The sequence below is a fragment of the Syngnathus typhle genome, linkage group LG15, assembly GCF_033458585.1.
Source record: "Syngnathus typhle isolate RoL2023-S1 ecotype Sweden linkage group LG15, RoL_Styp_1.0, whole genome shotgun sequence".
NCBI classification, from domain to species: Eukaryota; Metazoa; Chordata; class Actinopteri; order Syngnathiformes; family Syngnathidae; genus Syngnathus; species Syngnathus typhle.
The window spans coordinates 10,880,705-10,902,112 of NC_083752.1; the positions used below are offsets into that span (position 1 = coordinate 10,880,705).

Sequence of the window (21,408 nt, forward strand, 5' to 3'; positions counted from 1 at the left end):
GTTCATCTTTTGCCTACCTATTCCACAACTTCCCACTTAACAAATATTCCAAACTTTCATTTTGAAATTCACCACAAATTCTCCAAATATTCTACATTTCTCAAGTAATTCAACACGTTTCAACATCGTTCGGCAGCATTCCCCGAAAAAGTTATTCATACATTTCGCCTTCACACGCAATTTCTCCAGAAATTGCAAAATTCTAGTTATTATTATTATTCTCTTTTATTCTCCACACTTTTTTGTCCAGTTTCATCTTCCGCATAATTCATCCGATTCACTCCATTCCACTTTTCACGTATTCCAAATATTCACGACATGAGCGCTTGTATTTTTCTCATTCTGAAAATTTTCCGATTCCGCAAAATTCCCAAAATTCCGACAAATTTTTCCCCATCCATTCTTAATGGCACATTCGACATTTCACAAAATTTCGTGTTTCACCTCTAACTTCTACATTTTTCAACCGATTCAACCCATTCCAACTTTCAACTGTTCATCTTTTGCCTACCTATTCCACAACTTCTCACTTACCAAAAATTCCAAATTTTCAAATTTGAAATTCAACCAAAATTCTCTCAAATTCCGTTATTCCACTCTAATTTCTACATTTTTCAACCGATTCAACCCGTTCCAACTTTCAACTGTTCATCTTTTGCCTACCTATTCCACAACTTCCCACTTACCAAAAATTCCAAATTCTCAAATTTGAAATTCAACCAAAATTCTCTAAAATTTCGTTTTTCTACTCTAATTTCTACATTTTTCGACCGATTCAACCCATTCCAAATGCATTGACCTTATGCTTCCCACATTCACTCCCATTCACCCCCACTTCCACTACGCTTACACATTCAACCCTTGACCCCCAATTCCAGTGTGGCGGCCATCTTGGATTGACCCTCAAGTGCCCCCAATGAACCCAAAATGAACCGGAAGTGCCCCAAATCAAACCGAAAGTGACCCCAAATAGACCGGAAGTGACCTCAGGTAAACCGGAAGTGACCCCAAATCAAACCGGAAGTGACCCCAAATGTACCGGAAGTGACCTTTTTAGACCGGAAATGACCCTTAATAAACCGGAAGTGACCTCAGATGAACCGGAAGTGACCCAAATTAAACCGGAAGTGACCCAAATAAACCGGAAGTGACCCCAAATAGACCGGAAGTGACCCCAAATAGACCGGAAGTGACCTCTGGTAAACCGGAAGTGACCCCAAATCAAACCGGAAGTGACCACAAATGAACCGGAAGTGACCTTTTTAGACCGGAAATGACCCCTAATAAACCGGAAGTGACCTCAGACGAACCGGAAGTGACCCAAATTAAACCGGAAGTGACCCCAAATAGACCGGAAGTGACCCCAAATAGACCGGAAGTGACCTCTGGTAAACCAGAAGTGACCCCAAATCAAACCGGAAGTGACCCCAAATGAACCGGAAGTGACCTTTTTAGACCGGAAATGACCCCAAATAAACCGGAAGTGACCTCAGCTAAACCGGAAGTGACCTGTTCTAAACCGGAAGTGACCCAAATAAACCGGAAGTGACCCAAACTAGACCGGAAGTGACCCGAATCAAACCGGAAGTGACCTTATTTCAACACTGAGTGGCCCAAATAGCTACATTTGCGCTAACTTTTTCGATTTTTGTCCGATTTAACCCGTTTCAACATTTTTACCCCAAAAGTGAACCTCCTGAGGCCGTTTTTTTTGTTTTGTTCCAAATTTAGAAAGATTTTGGCGCAATTGCTTTTTTTTATTTTCCCATTCATTCTCTATGGGGATTCAACATTTGCTCTAACTTCTACATTTTTTAACTGATTCAACCCGTTCCAACTTTCAACTGTACATCTTTTGCCTACCTATTCCACAACTTCCCACTTACCAAAAATTCCAAATTCGAAATTCAACCAAATTCTCCAAAATTTCGTTTTTCTACTCTGATTTCTACATTTTTCAACCGATTCAACCCATTCCAACTTTCAGCTGTTCATCTTTTGCCTACCTATTCCACAACTTCCCACTTACCAAATATTCCAAACTTTCAATTTTGAAATTCACCACAAATTCTCCAAATATTCTACATTTCTCAAGTAATTCAACACGTTTCAACATCGTTCGGCAGCATTCCCCGAAAAAGTTATTCATACATTTCGCCTTCACACGCAATTTCTCCAGAAATTGCAAAATTCTAGTTATTGTGTGAAGGCGAAGGCCTTCACACATATGTTATTCTACTCCATTCACTTTATTATTATTATTATTATTATTATTATTCTATTTTATTCCCGCCACTTTTTTGTCCCGTTTCATCTTCCACATAATTCATCCGATTCACTCCATTCCACTTTTCACGTATTCCAAATATTCACGACATGAGCGCTTGTATTTTTCTCATTCCGAAAATTTTCCGATTCCGCAAAATTCCCAAAATTCCGACAAATTTTTCCCCATCCATTCTTAATGGCACATTCGACATTTCACAAAATTTCGTGTTTCACCTCTAACTTCTACATTTTTCAACCGATTCAACCCATTCCAACTTTCAACTGTTCATCTTTTGCCTACCTATTCCACAACTTCCCACTTACCAAAAATTCCAAATTTTCAAATTTGAAATTCAACCAAAATTCTCTCAAATTCCGTTATTCCACTCTAATTTCTACATTTTTCAACCGATTCAACCCATTCCAACTTTCAACTGTTCATCTTTTGCCTACCTATTCCACAACTTCCCACTTACCAAAAATTCCAAATTCTCAAATTTGAAATTCAACCAAAATTCTCTAAAATTTCGTTTTTCTACTCTAATTTCTACATTTTTCGACCGATTCAACCCATTCCAAATGCATTCACCTTATGCTTCCCACATTCACTCCCATTCACCCCCACTTCCACTACGCTTACACATTCAACCCTTGACCCCCAATTCCAGTGTGGCGGCCATCTTGGATTGACCCTCAAGTGCCCCCAATGAACCCAAAATGAACCGGAAGTGCCCCAAATCAAACCGAAAGTGACCCCAAATAGACCGGAAGTGACCTCAGGTAAACCGGAAGTGACCCCAAATCAAACCGGAAGTGACCCCAAATGTACCGGAAGTGACCTTTTTAGACCGGAAATGACCCCTAATAAACCGGAAGTGACCCGATTAAACCGGAAGTGACCCAAATAAACCGGAAGTGACCCCAAATAGACCGGAAGTGACCCCAAATAGACCGGAAGTGACCTCTGGTAAACCGAAAGTAACCCCAAATCAAACCGGAAGTGACCCCAAATGAACCGGAAGTGACCTTTTTAGAACGGAAATGACCCCAAATAAACCGGAAGTGACCTCAGCTAAACCGGAAGTGACCAGTTTTAAACCGGAAGTGACCAAAATAAACCGGAAGTGACCCCAAATAGACCGGAAGTGACCCCAAATAGACCGGAAGTGACCTCTGGTAAACCGGAAGTGACCCCAAATCAAACCGGAAGTGACCCAAAATGAACAGGAAGTGACCTTTTTAGACCGGAAATGACCCCAAATAAACCGGAAGTGACCTCAGCTAAACCGGAAGTGACCCCAAATCACACCGGAAGTGACCCCAAATGAACCGGAAGTGACCTTTTTAAACCGGAAGTGAACTCAGCTAAACCGGAAGGTACCTCTGCTACACCAAAAGTGACCTAAATTAAACCAAAAGTGCCCCAAAGAAACCGGAAATGACCCGATTCAAGCAGGAAGTGACCTTATCTCAACACTAAGTGCCCCAAATAGCTACATTTGCGCTAACTTTTCAATATGTGTCCTATTCAAATTGTAATATTAAGATCTCCCTTTGGGTTTTCTAACAAATTGTGACTTCATTAAGGTAACATTCACAGCACTATCATGTTTATGTCCATTTGGTGTTTGTCTGTCCGCGCGTGTGGCAACTTAGCCTCAAACGGTCCGTGCGTCTTTTTGGTATTGTTAGCACGCTAGCATCTGCGGTTGTTACTGTTAGCTTGTTAGCGCGCGTGTAAACGACATATATTCTTCAAACGTTGACCGATATAGTCCTTGCGTCTTCCAGCCTTAAGACGCTTTAACGTGAGCAGTGATTAGATACATCCGCTTATCGCGATTGTTGCAGCCCGCGCGCAGTGGTCAGTCACAGAGGGCGGTTATCGACAGAGACTGTTGCTGTGATTGTGTGCGTGTTTGCCAAAAAGTAAGTGTAGACATTTAAGTGTTACATTGTTTACTGTTGTGCTGTTTGTCTGCTCCCGGATTGTTTCGTGTGTGCGCCAGTTGGTTGGTGGCTTCGGCGATGCTTTACATAAGAAGTCGTTTATTTGGTTTATTTTCTCAGTGAAGCATTGCCGCTAGCTAGCTAGCATTAGCGAAACGTCCAATAGCAACTACCTTGGTCGAGCTCGGCTCCGGAGTCCAATAGGCGTAAATAGGCGGTTGCTGTGTCGAATTAAATATTTTATATTAAACTTTGATTCTTTCAATAATCACAATAGTATGTATATAAATGTCTTTATTTCATCGGGACTTTTACGGTGGCGCACGGCGACCGGATATGACGTCACATTGTAGTTTTCCCCACCCTCGTGTTTACTTGTAGGCCACAAATCGGCGACCAAATATGACGTCACATTGTAGTTTTATTACGTTGCGTTTACTTGGATGCAACAAATATATCTTACACAATGGTTTTCACTATTACGCATACTGTAATATAAATAAATGTTGATGTTTAGTAGACAAACAACGCATCCTATGTTGAAAAATCAATGGACATTTTGAGGTTAAATTGTTGCGTTGGAAAGTGACGTCACCACGCCAAGTCTCGCGTGAGTTATACCCGCTTATCGCGATTGTTGCAGCCCGCGCGCAGTGGTCAGTCACAGACGGCGGTTATCGACAGAGACTGTTGCTGTGATTGTGTGCGTGTTTGCCAAAAAGTAAGTGTAGACATTTAAGTGTTACATTGTTTACTGTTGTGCTGTTTGTCTGCTCCCGGATTGTTTCGTGTGTGCGCCAGTTGGTTGGTGGCTTCGGCGATGCTTTACATAAGAAGTCGTTTATTTGGTTTATTTTCTCAGTGAAGCATTGCCGCTAGCTAGCTAGCATTAGCGAAACGTCCAATAGCAACTACCTTGGTCGAGCTCGGCTCCGGAGTCCAATAGGCGTAAATAGGCGGTTGCTGTGTCGAATTAAATATTTTATATTAAACTTTGATTCTTTCAATAATCACAATAGTATGTATATAAATGTCTTTATTTCATCGGGACTTTTACGGTGAGTACGGCGACCAGATATGACGTCACATTGTAGTTTTCCCCACCCTCGTGTTTACTTGTAGGCCACAATTCGGCGACCAAATATGACGTCACATTGTAGTTTTATTACGTTGCGTTTACTTGGATGAAACAAATATATCTTACACAATGGTTTTCACTATTACGCATACTGTAATATAAATAAATTTTGATGTTTAGTAGACAAACAACGCATCCTATGTTGAAAAATCAATGGACATTTTGGGGTTAAATTGTTGCGTTGGAAAGTGACGTCACCACGCCAAGTCTCGCGTGAGTTATAGCTGCTTATCGCGATTGTTGCAGCCCGCGCGCAGTGGTCAGTCACAGACGGCGGTTATCGACAGAGACTGTTGCTGTGATTGTGTGCGTGTTTGCCAGAAAGTAAGTGTAGACATTTAAGTGTTACATTGTTTACTGTTGTGCTGTTTGTCTGCTCCCAAATTGTTTCATGTGTGCGCCGTTTGGTTGGCAGCTTCGGCGATGCTTTCCATAAGTCGTCGTTTAGTTGGTTTATTTTTTCAGTGAAGCATTGCCGCTAGCTAGTTAGCATTAGCGAAACGTTCAATAGCAACTACCTTCGTTGCAGCTCGGCCCCGGAGTCCAATAGGCGTAAATAGGTTCAACTTAAGAGGCGGTGGCTGTGTCGAATTAAATATTTTATATTAAACTTTGATTCTTTCAATAATCGCAATAGGGACTTTTACGGTGAGTACGGCGACCAGATATGACGTCACATTGTAGTTTTCCCCACCCTCGTGTTTACTTGTAGGCCACACATCGGCGACCAAATATGACGTCACATTGTAGTTGTATTACGTTGCGTTTACTTGGATGCAACAAATATATCTTACAATGGTTTTCACTATTACGCATACTGTAATATAAATAAATTTTGATGTTTAGTAGACAAACAACGACAGAGACTGTTGCTGTGTGTCACTTCCGGTTTATCTGGGGTCATTTGGGGTCATTTCTTTATGGCAGAAATGCATGGCGTCTTTCTCCCTGCAGTCCCTGTGGAAGTTTGAACATTTTCTCCAAACACAAGATTCACGTTTTTATGCTGTATTGTATCTTATTTTTCATTGGTTGAGTTTGTGTGCAAGACATATTTAAAATTCCCACACCAAAATATTTGTTTGTATTTAAAAATAATATATTTTAAAAAAAATTACATTTATGTTCAAGTACAGTAACTGAATTTTCTCTCTCTCTCTCTCTCTCTCTCTCTCCCTCTCTATGCAGGTGAATTGCTTTGATCAGGTAAAGTGTGGATTATGATTATTTATTTTCATTAATGGCATCAGACGTTTTCAGACAGATTTATAGTTTTTGTGGCAACAAAATTCTTTCTTCGTGCTCATGATTTTTAAAGAATTTTGAAAATACAAGACTAAAGAGAAAGTAGGTTTTGGTGTTACATAGAAAGGGCTCTGAAAAAATACTATCACAAAGATTCCAGTTTTTTTTGTGGGAGAAATTTGGCATACATTACAACGTTTGTTGTGGTGGTGCTTGACACAAACTGTTGCTTCCCAATTTGAACACTAGGTGTCATCCAAGTGACATTAAAAACCTGATGTGGTGCTGTCGCTTGTTGCAGCGTAAACAACAAAAGAAAAAAGACATATAAAATCGATTATCGAAATTACTGCAAGAGTCACACTTGTTTGTCAACATTATAATTTCATACATCAACCCCTCACATTTTGAAACATTAAACGGCCATTGAATACCTGCCGAGCTAGACTGCAATTGACTGATTTTCTGAATCCAAATGTGTTTCGTTTAAGTGGTTATAAAGTTTATAAAGTCAATACACCTACGGTCGCCATTGTAATTTCTCTACGGCAGAAAGGCATGGCGTCTTTAATATAATATGTTTGAATTACACAAATATTCATGAAAATTGGCTGATCGTCATCATAGGAGCATCCATGGTTCTGACCATTTTGCGGATGTGTTAAAAGTGTATTGTGGGTTCTGTGGAAGTTTGAACATTTTCTCCAAACATAAGAAGATTCACGTTTGTATGCTGTATTGTATCTTATTTTTGATAGGTAGAGTTTGTGTGCAAGAAATATTTAAAATTCCCAAACCAAAATATTTGTTTGTATTTAAAAATGTTTTTAAAAGTTTTACATTTGATGGAAATGTATGCTCAAGTACAGTAACTGATTTCTCTCTCTTCCTCTCTATGCAGTTGAACTGCTTTGATCAGGTAAGGCGTGGCTTATGATTATTTAATTTCACTAACTAGTTTTCAGACAGATTTATAGTTTTTGCGGCAACAAAATAATTCTTTCTTCATGCTCTTGATTTTTACTCAAACGCTAATAAGGTCACCTTTTGGGTTTTCTAATAAATTGTGACTCTTCTGTCGTGTTGTGTGCAAATAGCGACTATTCCTCATTTTTTGTATCATTGGTTTGTATGGTGGCAGGAGCATCCCCAGTTGTGACCACTGTGTGGATGTGTTTGAAGTGAATCATATTCAGATGATTATGTTCTGTTCTTGCTTAATTTTGTTTAAGTAGATTGTGTGCTAGAAATATTTAAAATATAAATATATGTGTATATTTTAAATAGTCCTGCAACATTTTGTATGTTCAAGTACAATAACTGATTCTCTTTTTGTCTCTGTTTGCAGAGTTCATTCGCTTTGACCAAAGGTGAAGTGCCGATCATATCCAGCCAGCTAACCATGCTTCCACCCATTATGCAGTAAAAGTTTCATAGTGATGTTTAACTGTAAAAAATGCTGTTTGTTCTTTGTACAACATACAATTAGATGCAGAGATCCTGTCACCTGTTTGTTAATGCGTTTATACATTTAATGTACAAATGCTCTTGTTAGGAATATTACAATCTTTTAGCATTTACTGTTGTGCATTTTATCATTCATTTTATGTGGCCACATAATAAACATGTTTTTCTGCAAAGCATTGCTAACCGAATTTCACATTTTATTAAAAATTGTCATGCAAATTTAATTTAAGTCAATTTCTAGTATACGGCGGTTCAGCAGTGACAGTAAAAATAAGGTTGCAGTGCCACCATTTTTAAAGCTGACGTGAATTACAAGAGAAGTAGAAAGATGGTACCGTTGTAACAAATGTTTAAACACTGTGGTTGACTTTTATGCTTTTTGTACCCCTTCTACCCAGGCTGCCGACTGAGTCCCAACCCACCCCAACCCACCCCAACCCTCTTTATCGCTGCTCCACCTTTTGTCTCTGACTTCTTTCACTCACTGTCCATCTTGTGGTGTTGATAAGACAATCTGACTTGTGGATAAGACAATCTGATTTGTGGATAAGACAATCTGACTTGTGGATAAGACAAAAACCCTTTTTGGGCTGTGCATTGAAATATATCCCCTTGCATCGGGGCCTGACTGTTGAGACTTCTTTATTACCTGTTGTGTGGAATCCAATTGAGAAAAGACACGAGCCATGCCACGCAAAAGCAAGAAGGCGCAAGCTGCCAAGGTAAGCTGGCAACAGCGTAAAAACAACACAGACTCTGGAAGTGCAGATAAACCAACAACTGCCAAAGAATTGATGGCCATTGAACCTGAAAACTCTATGGAGGTAATGATGTCTACATCTCATGATCCTGTAACATGTGTTTTGGCATCCTACAGTCAAGATCATCCAAAGTATGCCGATTCCAGAAACAGTCAGTGTGCTGCAAACTCTGCTACATTTCTAGCTTTCCTGCAGGAGATAGAGAATGTGACCAGTGCTCACCTGGACCTTGTTCTCGATCGAGGCAATGAGCTCTATGTGGCTACTGTGGCTGTGCTGAAAGCAGAAGGACGGTACGAACATCATCATTTGGCAACCGATGAAATCCCATCCATTGTGAACGGCTTGCACAAACAGCATGTGTTAATAAAGTATCAGTCAATGTATGGTCTTTTCAATTCCGCTATTGCTGATGTGGCATTTATGATGCTCTGTGACGGACTTCAGTGCCTGGTGTCAGAGGTAAATTATGCTCTTTTGGTTATGAATTCATTGTTTATTGCTGTTTTCCGAAACCACCAAGGCAGATATGGCTATTTTGATCCACACGCCAGAGAACGTGATGGGCTCCCTCCGCCCTCCGGTGCACCGCGTGGTACAGCTGTCATGATGCTTTTTACATGTTTGAACGATCTGATAGATAAGCTCATACAGGTTTTCACTCTGGCTGGTGCAGCTCCCACTACTCAATATGAATTGATGCCGGTAAGGTTTCAACCTGTTGACGATGCAAGTGACCGTGAAATGGCGATTGATGCAGAATCATCTCTTATGACAACACACAATGATTTGTTAAGCAAGTCTGCTGCTGAGATGACACAGCGTATGGTGACGGGTGAGTCCAAACCATGTGCGAGCAAACCCGAGTCCATTGAAGGGGTACATGACAATAGTGAGGTATGTACACAGCAAAAACAAACACGAGATGTGTTGAAAATTGCAAAATCCAAAAGGAAAACATTTCAGAGACGAACTCAAGCCCAAGAAAAGATAATTGATAATGCTATGGCGAGACTCACAAAACAAGAAACAAGGCGAATAAACTCAAACATGAAAAGTAAGGAAAGATACTGCCAAACTCCAGAGATTAGACAACGTAAAAAGTCTTACATCGTGACCCGCTACCAGCAAGACTCTGATTTCCGTGTAAAACAAAAGTCGTTCGCAGTCGACCGCTATCGCAAACATGACACAATTAAGATGAAACAGCGCGCCTACATCAGTCAGAGGTACAATCACGATGATACATTTCGGACCAAAAAGTGTTCCTTTATCAAGGAGAGGTATGGTCATGATGGTGAATTTCGGCGGAAACAGCGCTTTTTTATCAAGCAGAGATATGGTCATGATGATGAATTTAGGCGCAAACAGCGCTTTTATATCAAGCAGAGATATGCACATGACGATGAATTTAGGCGCAAACAGCGCTTTTATATCAAGCAGAGATATGCACATGACGATGAATTTAGGCGCAAACAGCGCTTTTATATCAAGCAGAGATATGGTCATGATGATGAATTTAGGCGCAAACAGCGCTTTTATATCAAGCAGAGATATGCACATGACGATGAATTTAGGCGCAAACAGCGCTTTTATATCAAGCAGAGATATGCACATGACGATGAATTTAGGTGCAAACAGCAGTCCTTTATCAAGCAGCGATATGTTCATGACGATCAATTTAGGCGCAAACAGCGTTCCTACATCAAAGAACGTTACGCACATGACCCTGCCTTCAGAGCCAAGCAGAAGGAAAACATGAGTTTGCGCTGGAAAGCCAATCATGATTCATCTACGAGGACAACTGCAATGAAACTGCTACAAAAATACAAAGTCATCAACAGATTATGCAAAGAGAGAAACGACCATGCAATCATGAAAGCTGTTGCGCTATTCCAAGCTCTGGTAAAAAATGGACCGACTTTTGTTTGCACAGTTTGCCACAGAGCATTATTTCCCAATCAAGTACGCCAGCTGACCAAATATAAGAAAAACAAGGACGTTGTTGCAAGTTGTCTCACACGAAGGTTTGTTCATATTTGTAATCGTGAATGTAACACATGCTGCAAAGTACCGGATGAGAGAAAAATGGAGTGGATATGTCACACCTGCCATGCACATCTCAAAGATGGTAAAATGCCAGCACTTGCTGTAAGTAACAATCTCCAACTTGCAGACATTCCCACTGAACTGTGTGATCTGAATATTCTGGAAAGACATCTTGTTTCAAAATGCATTTCATTTGCCAAAATTGTGCCTCTGCCAAAGGGTCAACAACGAGCCATTCGTGGGAATGTTGTGTGTGTACCATCTGAAGTGGAAGAAACGGTCAATGTCTTGCCCAGACTAAGAAGTAGGTCTCAGGTGTTGAGAGTGAAACTGAAGAGACGACTTTGTTACAAAGGGCATCAGATATTTCAAACTGTCACTTGGTCCAAGCTAATGAGTGCCCTGATAAAACTGAAACAAATTCATCCGCAGTACAGAAACATCACCATCCGCGACGATGCTGACCTTTGTGACCCGACGCTCACTGATGATGAGAGCAGCTCTGATGAAGACGAAATGAACGAAAGTGACTACAATGAGGAAGACCTCGAGGCAATCCACACATTTGAGAGGGATGCTCTCTGTGAATTGAACAGTGACTCACAGAACGATGCACGTGGTAATGTGCAGCAACAACAGTGTGCTGAAAATGTGGACGAAGGTGATGCACCAAACGGTGGGGTTATCCTGGAGTCATGTCTCCAACCAAATGATGTGTCAGAGGAAATTATGAGTTTTACTCAAGGCATTTACTGTGTGGCTCCTGCAGAAAGAAATAACCCCGTAAGCTTTTTCAGGACTCCCAAACTTGAGGCCATGGCATTTCCAGTGCAATTTCCAACCGGAAAAAACACCCTTGATGAAGAGAGACAAGTAAAAGTCACACCAAGCAAATATTTCAAAACACGTCTGTGTTGTGTGGATGAACGTTTTGCTCGTGATACAAACTATTTGTTTTTTGCTCAGTTTGTGATTGAAATTTACCTGGCAACATCAAGCATGAGAATCCAGCTACGCAAAGGTAAACCTTTTACCAGGGATGGTCGGAGGATAAACAATGCTATGCTGCAGGACAAACGTGAAGTTGAAAAGCTGGTGCACAGCAAAGATGCAGTCCGTTTCATGACGCCCCTGAGAGGCACGCCAGCCTATTGGGAAAGAACCACCAAAGATCTTTTTGCAATGATCCGACAGCTGGGTACACCCACATTCTTTTGCACATTTTCTGCTGCCGAAATGCGTTGGGAAGAGGTCATCACTGCCATTAAAGCGCAACAAGGTGAGGTGGTGGATTTTGCTGAACTTGACTGGGCCACCAAGTGTGAAATTCTACGCAGCAATCCAGTGACGACAATGCGCATGTTTGACAAACGTGTGGAAGCTCTGTTCAGAGATTTGATCCTCTCTCCGGCACGACCGATTGGTGAAGTCGTCGACTACTTTTACCGATTGGAGTTTCAGCACAGAGGAAGTCCTCACATTCATTGCCTCATATGGGTTAAAGATGCCCCTGTATTTGAGGAAGCCTCAGAAGGAGCCATCTGCGATTTTGTGTCCCGCTACATCTCGGCTCAGCTGCCGGACCCAGAAAAGGAACCCGAGTTGTATAAAAAAGTCACAGAAGTTCAGATGCACAGCAAAGGTCACACCAAAACGTGCGTCAAACACCAAGGTGCAAACTGCCGATTTGGTTTTCCCAGACCACCGTGCGAAACCACAATGATCATCACACCTGTAGCCTGTGAAAATCAAGATCAACACAAGGAGAAGCAGGTGGTGGCAAATGACAAGCTTGTTCGTGTGCAGCGTTTGCTGAATGAACCCGAAACCTCATCCCTGACTTTGCCGCAGCTTTTGGCTAAATGCGAGCTCACTGACGCCGAGTACGTGGAATGTTTGTACATGACCGCCTCAAAGAGTTCTGTTGTGCTCAAGCGAGATCCAAAAGACTGCTGGGTGAACAACTACAACCGCCATTTGCTTCTTGCCTGGGATGCCAACTTGGACATCCAGTACATTCTGAATGCCTTTTCGTGCATCTCATACATCTGCAGCTACATCAGCAAAGCTGAACACGGTCTGAGTCAATACCTGAAGTCTGTTATTGAAAACTCACGCAATGAAAATGTCAATGAGAGCGATGAAATGAAACAAATCATGCAAGCGTACTCAAAGAAAAGAGAAGTGAGTGCTCAGGAGTGTGTCGCACGCGCGTGCGGCTTGCATATGAAACAGTCCTCTCGCAGTGTGGTATTTGTACAAACGAGTGACAATCCGCTGAAAATGAGTTATCCTCTCTCGCTCCTTGAGGGCAAAACGCAGGAGTCTCATGAAGTGTGGATGACTGGCCTGCCAGACAAATATAAAAGCAGACCCCAAACGAAGGACTTTGAAGTGATGTGCTTGGCCGATTTTGCATCAACATGCAGAATTGTTTATGGAAAACAGGTAAAAGGCAAAAATGTTTTGCCTCTGCTGAACGACATGGGCTTTGTCCAGAAAAGAAAAGAAAAAGCTGCGGTCATCAAATACTGCAAATTCTCTGAACAAAAGAATCCAGAGGAATATTACTGCTCCTTGCTCAAGCTGTACCTGCCTCATCGTGCTAATTGCCAGTTAAAATCTGAACGCTGTCCCTCATATCAGTTGTTTCATGATCATGCCTGTGTACAGTTACCATATAACGACTCTGTGGAGCGTGTGTGCGAAATTGTCAACAGGAACAGAGAAAGGTATGAGAAGCACAGTAAAGACATTGACGATGCCATCCAAGAGGTGGAGGAGAGCGGGCTCGTCATAAACGAATGGTGCCACCTGGCTCCTGAGAGCGAGTTGCAAAGACTCGAATGCATTGAGGAAAACAACGCAAGAGATGAACCAAATGACAACGTGGAGGACAATGTCCCGGACTATAACGTAAGGTCAGAAACGTCTGAAATTTCCATTGCGACAGAAGCTGCTGCCATCGATCCCGCAGTGTTACGTGACATGTATCGGAACCTGAACCAAAAGCAAGCGTCTGTTTTCTACAAGGTCAGAGATTGGTGCATAAAACGTGTGTGTAGCTCAAAGCCCATCGAGCAGTTCTTCTACCACATCAACGGTGGCGCCGGGACCGGCAAATCGCATCTCATTAAGTGTATCTACACCGAGGCTACCAAAATACTGCAAAGACTACCACGACTGGCTGAGGAGGCCGACATTTCCAAACAGACGGTCGTTCTCGCAGCCTTCACTGGCACGGCGGCATTCAACATTTCTGGGACAACTTTGCATTGTCTGCTCAAACTGCCGAGAAGTCTCAAACCCCCGTACCACGGCCTGGGCAATAAACTGGACGAAGTCAGAGCCGAGCTGTCGATCGCCCAAATACTCATCATCGACGAGATTTCCATGGTGTCCAAAGACCTCTTTGCCTACGTGAATGCCAGGTTGATACAAATCAAAGGCATCAATTTACCTTTTGGTGGCATGTCTGTTCTTGCTGTTGGAGATTTCTTTCAGCTCCCTCCCGTGAGACAGTCCAAACCGCTATGCGTGTACGATCCCACTCGGCTGGACCACTGGCGTGACAACTTCAAAAAGATCACGCTCACCGCCATCATGAGGCAGAAAGACGATGTTGCCTTTGCCGAACTGCTGAACCGACTCCGGGTGAAAGAAAAGTCTGATGAACTTTCGGAACTGGACAGAGCTCTTCTTGCTACGAGGTACACTTCTCCAGAAATGTGTCCAAGTCATATTCTGCATGTTTTTGCCACCAATAAACAGGTAGATGGCCATAACTCTGCGATGCTGGATCTGCTTCATAAGGACATTGTACAAATTGATGCAGATGACTACAAGAAGGACAAACAAACCGGCAGAATGGCGAGGCAAACTTTCCCTGTGCAAGGCGCTAAGAGCGAGCTCCCGGACTCGATCAGAGTTGCCCTCGGTGCTCGTGTTATGCTCACGCGTAATTTTGATGTTCAAGCAGGTCTGTGCAACGGGACGTTTGGAAAAATTGTGGAATTGGTCAACTATCCGAATGAAGCCCGCGTAAAGAAAGTTGGGTTGGAACTTGATCATGTGAGTAACACAGCGCGTGCCGCTAACCGTGTGTACATTGACAGACAGGAGGAGAAGCTGAAAAAGCCTGGAGTGACGCGCCGACAGTTTCCCATCAAGCTTGCTTTTGCCTGCACGATCCACAAGGTACAAGGCATGACAACATCAGAGGCTGCTGTTTCGCTGAAAGGCGTTTTCGAACACGGCATGGGGTACGTAGCTCTGAGTAGAGTGACCTCGCTCAGCGGTCTGCACATTCTGCATATGGACGAGAGAAGACTTCATGCAAATCCAGAAATCACTGCTGCTCTTGCTGAGATGGCAGAGGATTCTTTGGAGAGCGTCATGCCACTCCTTCACGTGATGCCGTCGGTAGATCGAGCAAATCACCTGGTTGTCGTCCATCATAACACCGAAGGGCTGTCTTGTCATGTGCAGGACATCAGGTGCCACCACGAGCTGCACTTTGCTGATGTTTTGTGCTTCACAGAGACACACCTTCAAGGATCTGTGGCTGATGGACGTGCCTGCTTGGAAGGCTTCACAATGTTTCACAGGAACCGAAGAGATTCTTACACAAACTGTCCTGACTTGGCAACGAAACTTGGTGGCGGCGTAGGTATTTGTGTCAAAAGTCACATTGCAGCCCAGGAAAAGAAATACATACAGGGTGTGACCGACATTGAATTTGTTGTGGTGAAACTTGAAGCTCCCCTCAATGTGTTGATTGCTGCCGTTTACAGGCCTCCAGGCAACAGTCTGCGCACTTTTCTGCCAAGCTTGGGAAATCTCTTGCGGTACCTTGAAGTAATGGACCATCATCAGATCTTGGTATGTGGAGATTTTAATGAAGATATGCTATCTGCCTCATTCAAGCCCATTCTCGATTTGTTTCGCTCAACAGGTTACACGCAACTCATAACCACTGCTACCACTGACAAAAACACATTGCTTGACTTAATTTTTGTCTCTCGACCTCAGTGTGCTCTTCATTCAGGTGTCTTGCAAACGTACTACAGCTATCACAATCCTGTTTTCTGTGTTTTGGCCACTGAAAGGTAAGTCACAGCTAAATCATGTGGTTCAGCATTTGCAAAAAGGATGGAAATCAGAACGTGAACGTTGTCGTAAGTGTATAATATTAGTGGTGGGATGTGGTGGGTGATTTGTTGCCTTTAGGTGAGATGGGATCTGGGGCGAAGGTTGCTCAAAATGACAAATGAAAGAAACCTGCAGATAGGACCTCATGTCTATGGTGGGAAGATAGTCCTATAGGTTGAGATGGAATAGTGGTTGGGGGTCGGTGAGGAATCACGTTGAGTTAAGGGAAGGCAAAGACTTTTTAAAATTTCAAAAAGCCTTCCCTTAACTCAACTTTTTAATTTTTAAAAAGCCTTCCCTTAACTCAACTTTTTATTTTTAAAAAGCCTTCCCTTAACTTAACGTTTTAATTTTTAAAAATGTTACTTTTATTTTTTTAAAATTTTAACTTTTAAAACTTTTAACTTTTTAACTTTTTAAATTAACTTATGGTTGAGAGGAGACTTTTTAACTTTTTAAACCTTTATTTTACAATCAAATTTTAACCTTTTAAACCTTTATCTTACAATCAAATTTTAACCTTTTAAAACTTTATTTTACAATCAAATTTTAACCTTTTAAACCTTTATTTTACAATCAAATTTTAACCTTTTAAACCTTTATTTTACAATCTAATTTTAAAGATGAGTTAAGGGAAGGCCTTTTACATTTTAATTTTTTAATTGTTTTGAACTTTTATTTTGAATTTTTTTGAATGTCATAATCACCAGGCGAGAACAGAAAACAGATGAGGTAAGTTGCTCGTCATGAAACATGTTTTTTCCTCTCTTTCTAAAGACACTAAATGCTGCTATTCACTCTTTTGTATTTTAACAGTTTTTATCTGGCGAAAGCAGTTCATCCCAGAATGGAGGCCAGAGGTAGGCATGACATATCACCTTATTGTAATGTAATTATAACATTGTAACATGTTGTAATTTATAGTTAAGCTTGTGTAAGCCCTCTGTAGAATCATACATTTTCAATCAATTTAGCTGGATTGTCCTTTTTTCTCCACAAAGACCTTGAGCATGCAAAAACATTCATCATGGACCAATGACTCCCAAGCAGACTCAAGGCACGCCACCCCTACAACATGGCAGCACAAGAGATGCTCAATTCCATCCCTGAAGACATCTCCAGAGATGCCTGGCTGGTGGCAGCTTGGAAGCTGGAGTGGGAGGCAGCTGGCCCCTCCCTCATGCACCGTTATGTCTGGGAACCAGGAGACGGCGCCATAGGAGGAGACGAACTACCTCGCCAGCAGTGGACCACACTGAACCGCTTAAGAACTGGTGTTGGCCGCTTCAACATGTCTAGTGGGGACTGGCGGACAGTGCGGCATGCGGACAGTGCGGCATGCGAGTGCGGCGCTCCCGAGCAGACAGCCGACCACATCATCAACACCTGCCCCCTTTATAGACCACCCTCAGAGACCGGCCTCTTCGACCTGGGACCAGAGATGCTGGTGTGGCTCCACGACACCAAGTTGGAGCTTTGATGATACACGAGAGAGAGAGAGAGAGAGAGAGAGAGAGAGAGAGAGAGAGAGAGAGAGAGAGAGAGAGAGAGAGATGGTGGCAAGAAGCAGGACTTCTTATTCCTCTGTAAGTAGCCAATTATTATTGACTATTGTCACAAAACACTCTCTTTAATTTTGAATGTCTTTTTCAACTCGTGTCCTCAACCACCTCTATGTTTTTTCTTCTTCAGTTTTTTATGTTGCGTGTGGCTCCACATGTCTAGACCACCTTGGCCACCTTGGTACTCAGCCTTGATGAGACCTGGCCTGTCTCGCCAAAAAAATGACCGAAATTTTAAGAAGATCCATGGGACCAGTGTTATTCTCCTTTTCTATTGACTCCAAGCAACACGTAAGTAATTGTCATTCCAAATTGAATGTGTTCATATCATTCACTCAAGATGGACACAAGTTGTACATATGCTTGATGTATGACTGTATTGTAATGTGATTTTTAAATATGAATTAATTATGATGTTATATTATAGCACAGGGAGAGCCAAGCCTTTCAAAAAAAACCTGTACAAGGGAGGCCAGCATCATGAAACACAAACTCGCAAACCAGCATGGTAACACACAGGACTTCTTCTGATTCTTCTGTGAGTAACCAACAAGGAACATTTTCATGAAGCATTTTCCTCCTTTTCCTCAACACCTCTTTCATGTTTTTTTTAGTATGTTCTTGGGTCTTGCCTGTGGTTTTACACGCATCCAGAAATGCTGACAAAGAACAGCTTGGCCTTTAACAGTCGGAAGCCTCTGATTTTACTCTACTAAGCCTCAGATACAGTCTGTTTTCTGTTCTCATTTATTTATTTATTTATTTATTTTTTCATTTATTTATTTATTTATTTATTATATATTTGCCTCACATTATGTTTGCATTATCTTTTGTATAACAGCGTCTACAATCATGTTCCACTTAAACTCTTAAAAAACAACACTGAAATTAACATAACATCCATCCATCCATTTTCTGAACCGCTTAGTCCCCACGGGGTCGCGGGTGTGCACTTCAGTCTTCAATCGGCCTACCAAGCATGTATTTGGGATGTGGGAGGAAACTGGAGTGCCCGGAGAAAACCCACGCACCCCGGGGAGAAGATGCAAACTCCACACATGGAGGGCTGGAGGTGGAATCGAACCCGCACCCTCCTAACTGTGAGGCGGACGTGCTACCCAGTGCCCCTTCACATAACATTCAAAATACAAAATAGCATCCCCATGCACAAGCATGACTTCCTTTATGGCATATTTTTGCCCCACTGCCGTCTTTGATTCAGCTGGAAAAAGAATCATACTGCATTTTTGTCCTAAAAAGCACACTTTTTCTTTTCTTGCGTTTGGTTCATTATGTTTAGTGTGTCAAATGTTTACACGAAAATTTGAACACATTTAAGTCTTAATTCATTATTGTTTATCATCACTGTGTTTATTTATTTAATCAGTAAAACATTTGATATGTTTTCTGTTTTTGTTTGTTCTTGTTCTTTGTTTGTTGTCGTTTATCATTTTTATGTTTATTAATTATTATTTTTGTTATTTCTTGAGAGTTTCTAAAAGTTATCTACATTATTTCTAGCATTACATGTTTGATTCAGCAAAAAACCATCAACATTGTATTCAGTCCGAAAATATTTAAACATAAGTTTGAACTCATTCAAGTCTTTGTTCGTTGTCGTTAATCATTTTTATGTTTATTATCTATTGAATCAGTAAAATACTTGATATGTTTTTATTTGTATGTCTTCAGCGTTTCTGAAAGTTATCATTACTTCTTTGATTCGATTAAAAAAAACTGTATTTCGTCCCAAAAAGCACAATTTTTTTTCTTCTCGTGTGTGATTTATTATATTTTGTTTCCAATATTTAAACATGAATTTGAACACTTTCGAGTCAAGCCCAATTTATTCATACCTTTTCAGAGTTTCTGAAGGTTATTTATATTATTTCTTGTATTACTTCTTTGATTAAAAAAAAACAACAAAACTATTTCGTCCCAAAATCAGGACTTTCCGGGTTAACGTAATAAATCGGTGAGCGATTGGCTAAGGCAGCGCCCAATTACGTGAGCGGTTGTCTAAGGCAGCGCCCAATTATGTGAGCGGTTGCTAAGGCAGCGTTATGGTAGCCAATCAGGGCCGGTAATCTGTAAACAATTGCGTTTCTGTGTTACAGTGGAAATTATTACTCGCCACTTTAAACTTTGTGAAAATTAATTAAGTATTCCAATATCCTCACATTTCATTTACTAGACATTTGAGTCTACATACCTTTTCTAAATTTTAGAAAAGTCGCGTACACGCAGATTTGCGCTGCTAGATAAGAGTCAACATTCAGCAACTTACAAAATACACAAATCAGACATTTATTCGTTTAAGAATACTAATTCATTATGTTCATATGCCCATGTATTTCACCACGTAGTAATTGCCAATTTATATTTGGTGAACGACATCTGGCCGCAGAGAATGACATTTAGAATCGCGATCAGAATTGTAGTCGAAAATATGTTTTCACCATGACTGACAGCTCTCGATCGTATAATCACATTTCACATGATGTGTTTAGCAGTTAGTATTTGTCTTTCTTCCGTGTGTAATTAATATCATATTAACGATGCATGGGGGCGGAGTTGGGGGTTGTGTTACGTTCATAGAAATCGGAATTCACAAGGACTGTGATCGTAGTATATCATTAACATCATCTTAAAATGCTGAAACATGTTCACTCAATCGTTTAGTCACATTTCAGACGAATTTACAGGGATATGTGTGTCTGACACTCTTTTTATAGAATGTGTGTCTGACACTCTTTTTATCGATTGCATATGCAAATGTGGCATATCTGTTTAGCGTGCACTGTAACTGAAATTTCCCACTACCCGCAAAGATATTGGGGCGCACACAAGTTCCCATCAGACTTTCCCACACGTCGAAAAGGTAAGTCGCTTTTTAACAATGTCAGCCCAATCCGAAATCCGATTTTCCCAAAACATTTATAAACACTTTGTAGTCTATTGTTGTACTGTAAACCATTGTGTTACTGTGTAAATTAGTATTTACTACTTTAAACTGGGTGAAAATTAAGTAACATCCTCACTTTTCCGCGTGAAGACGTCTGACTCAAATTCGAATTTGAGTCAGACGTCTTCAGGTCCGTTTCTTACAATGTTTAATAACAATTGTACCGATTTGGTTGAAGAACAGCTAGCTGGAATTCAAGGAAAGAAAAAGAAACGAAATAAACCTCGCGCACGACGGCAAGTGTAAAACTATTAAATGAGCCCTATAACCTTAAAAATCTATATTATTATATCTATTATACCTATGTCCTCAAAAAAATGGATCCATTAGTAAGCATCTCTCGAACAATATATTTCTTCATATGGTTTAGTTTTTGAGACAGACAGTGAATGTACATCTTGTCTTCAATAAATATCATTCAGTAGTGCGGACTCTAAAACGAAATGAGCAAATAATCCGAGTCATATTGTATAAACTTAATTGTACAATTAAAAAATGCGCAATATTGGTCTATCCGTGTTCTAACATTGTGATGCCGCCTTAACAAGGCCGTGGACACCTCTTTTGATCTGTACCACGTGTGGGAAAAAAGCCTGAGAACTAGTGCGCGGCCAGAAAAAAAAAAACGTGGCGCTGTCAATCATGCGTGTTGCGCGGCTAGATCAGAGTCAACTCTCACCACCGTTTCTGGCAGTAGTATGCAGATGTTTATTTCACTATAACAAATAGAAAATCAGTCTTTGCTTACCGTGGGAACAAATGCACAGGTGCCAACATATGAGCTTCCAAAATATGTAGGGGATGAAATTGTAGATCAAAGGAGTCAACTCTTAACATCTTCCAAAATACACA

The 21,408-nt window shown here is 41.2% G+C and overlaps 1 protein-coding gene across 1 annotated transcript in view; it reads left to right on the forward strand.

Moving 5' to 3' along the window:
• Positions 1–5,042: 5,042 nt before the first annotated feature.
• The window catches only part of LOC133168541 (uncharacterized), a 16,832-nt gene continuing 466 nt past the window's right edge, over positions 5,043–21,408 (forward strand). Inside the window, exons 1-5 of the mRNA XM_061300154.1 lie at positions 5,043–5,680; positions 6,545–6,562; positions 7,503–7,520; positions 7,950–7,971; positions 8,467–10,058. Of these exons, the coding sequence (XP_061156138.1) occupies positions 8,755–10,058 (1,304 nt within the window). The 5' untranslated portion in view covers positions 5,043–5,680; positions 6,545–6,562; positions 7,503–7,520; positions 7,950–7,971; positions 8,467–8,754. The remainder of the gene's footprint in view (positions 5,681–6,544; positions 6,563–7,502; positions 7,521–7,949; positions 7,972–8,466; positions 10,059–21,408) is intronic.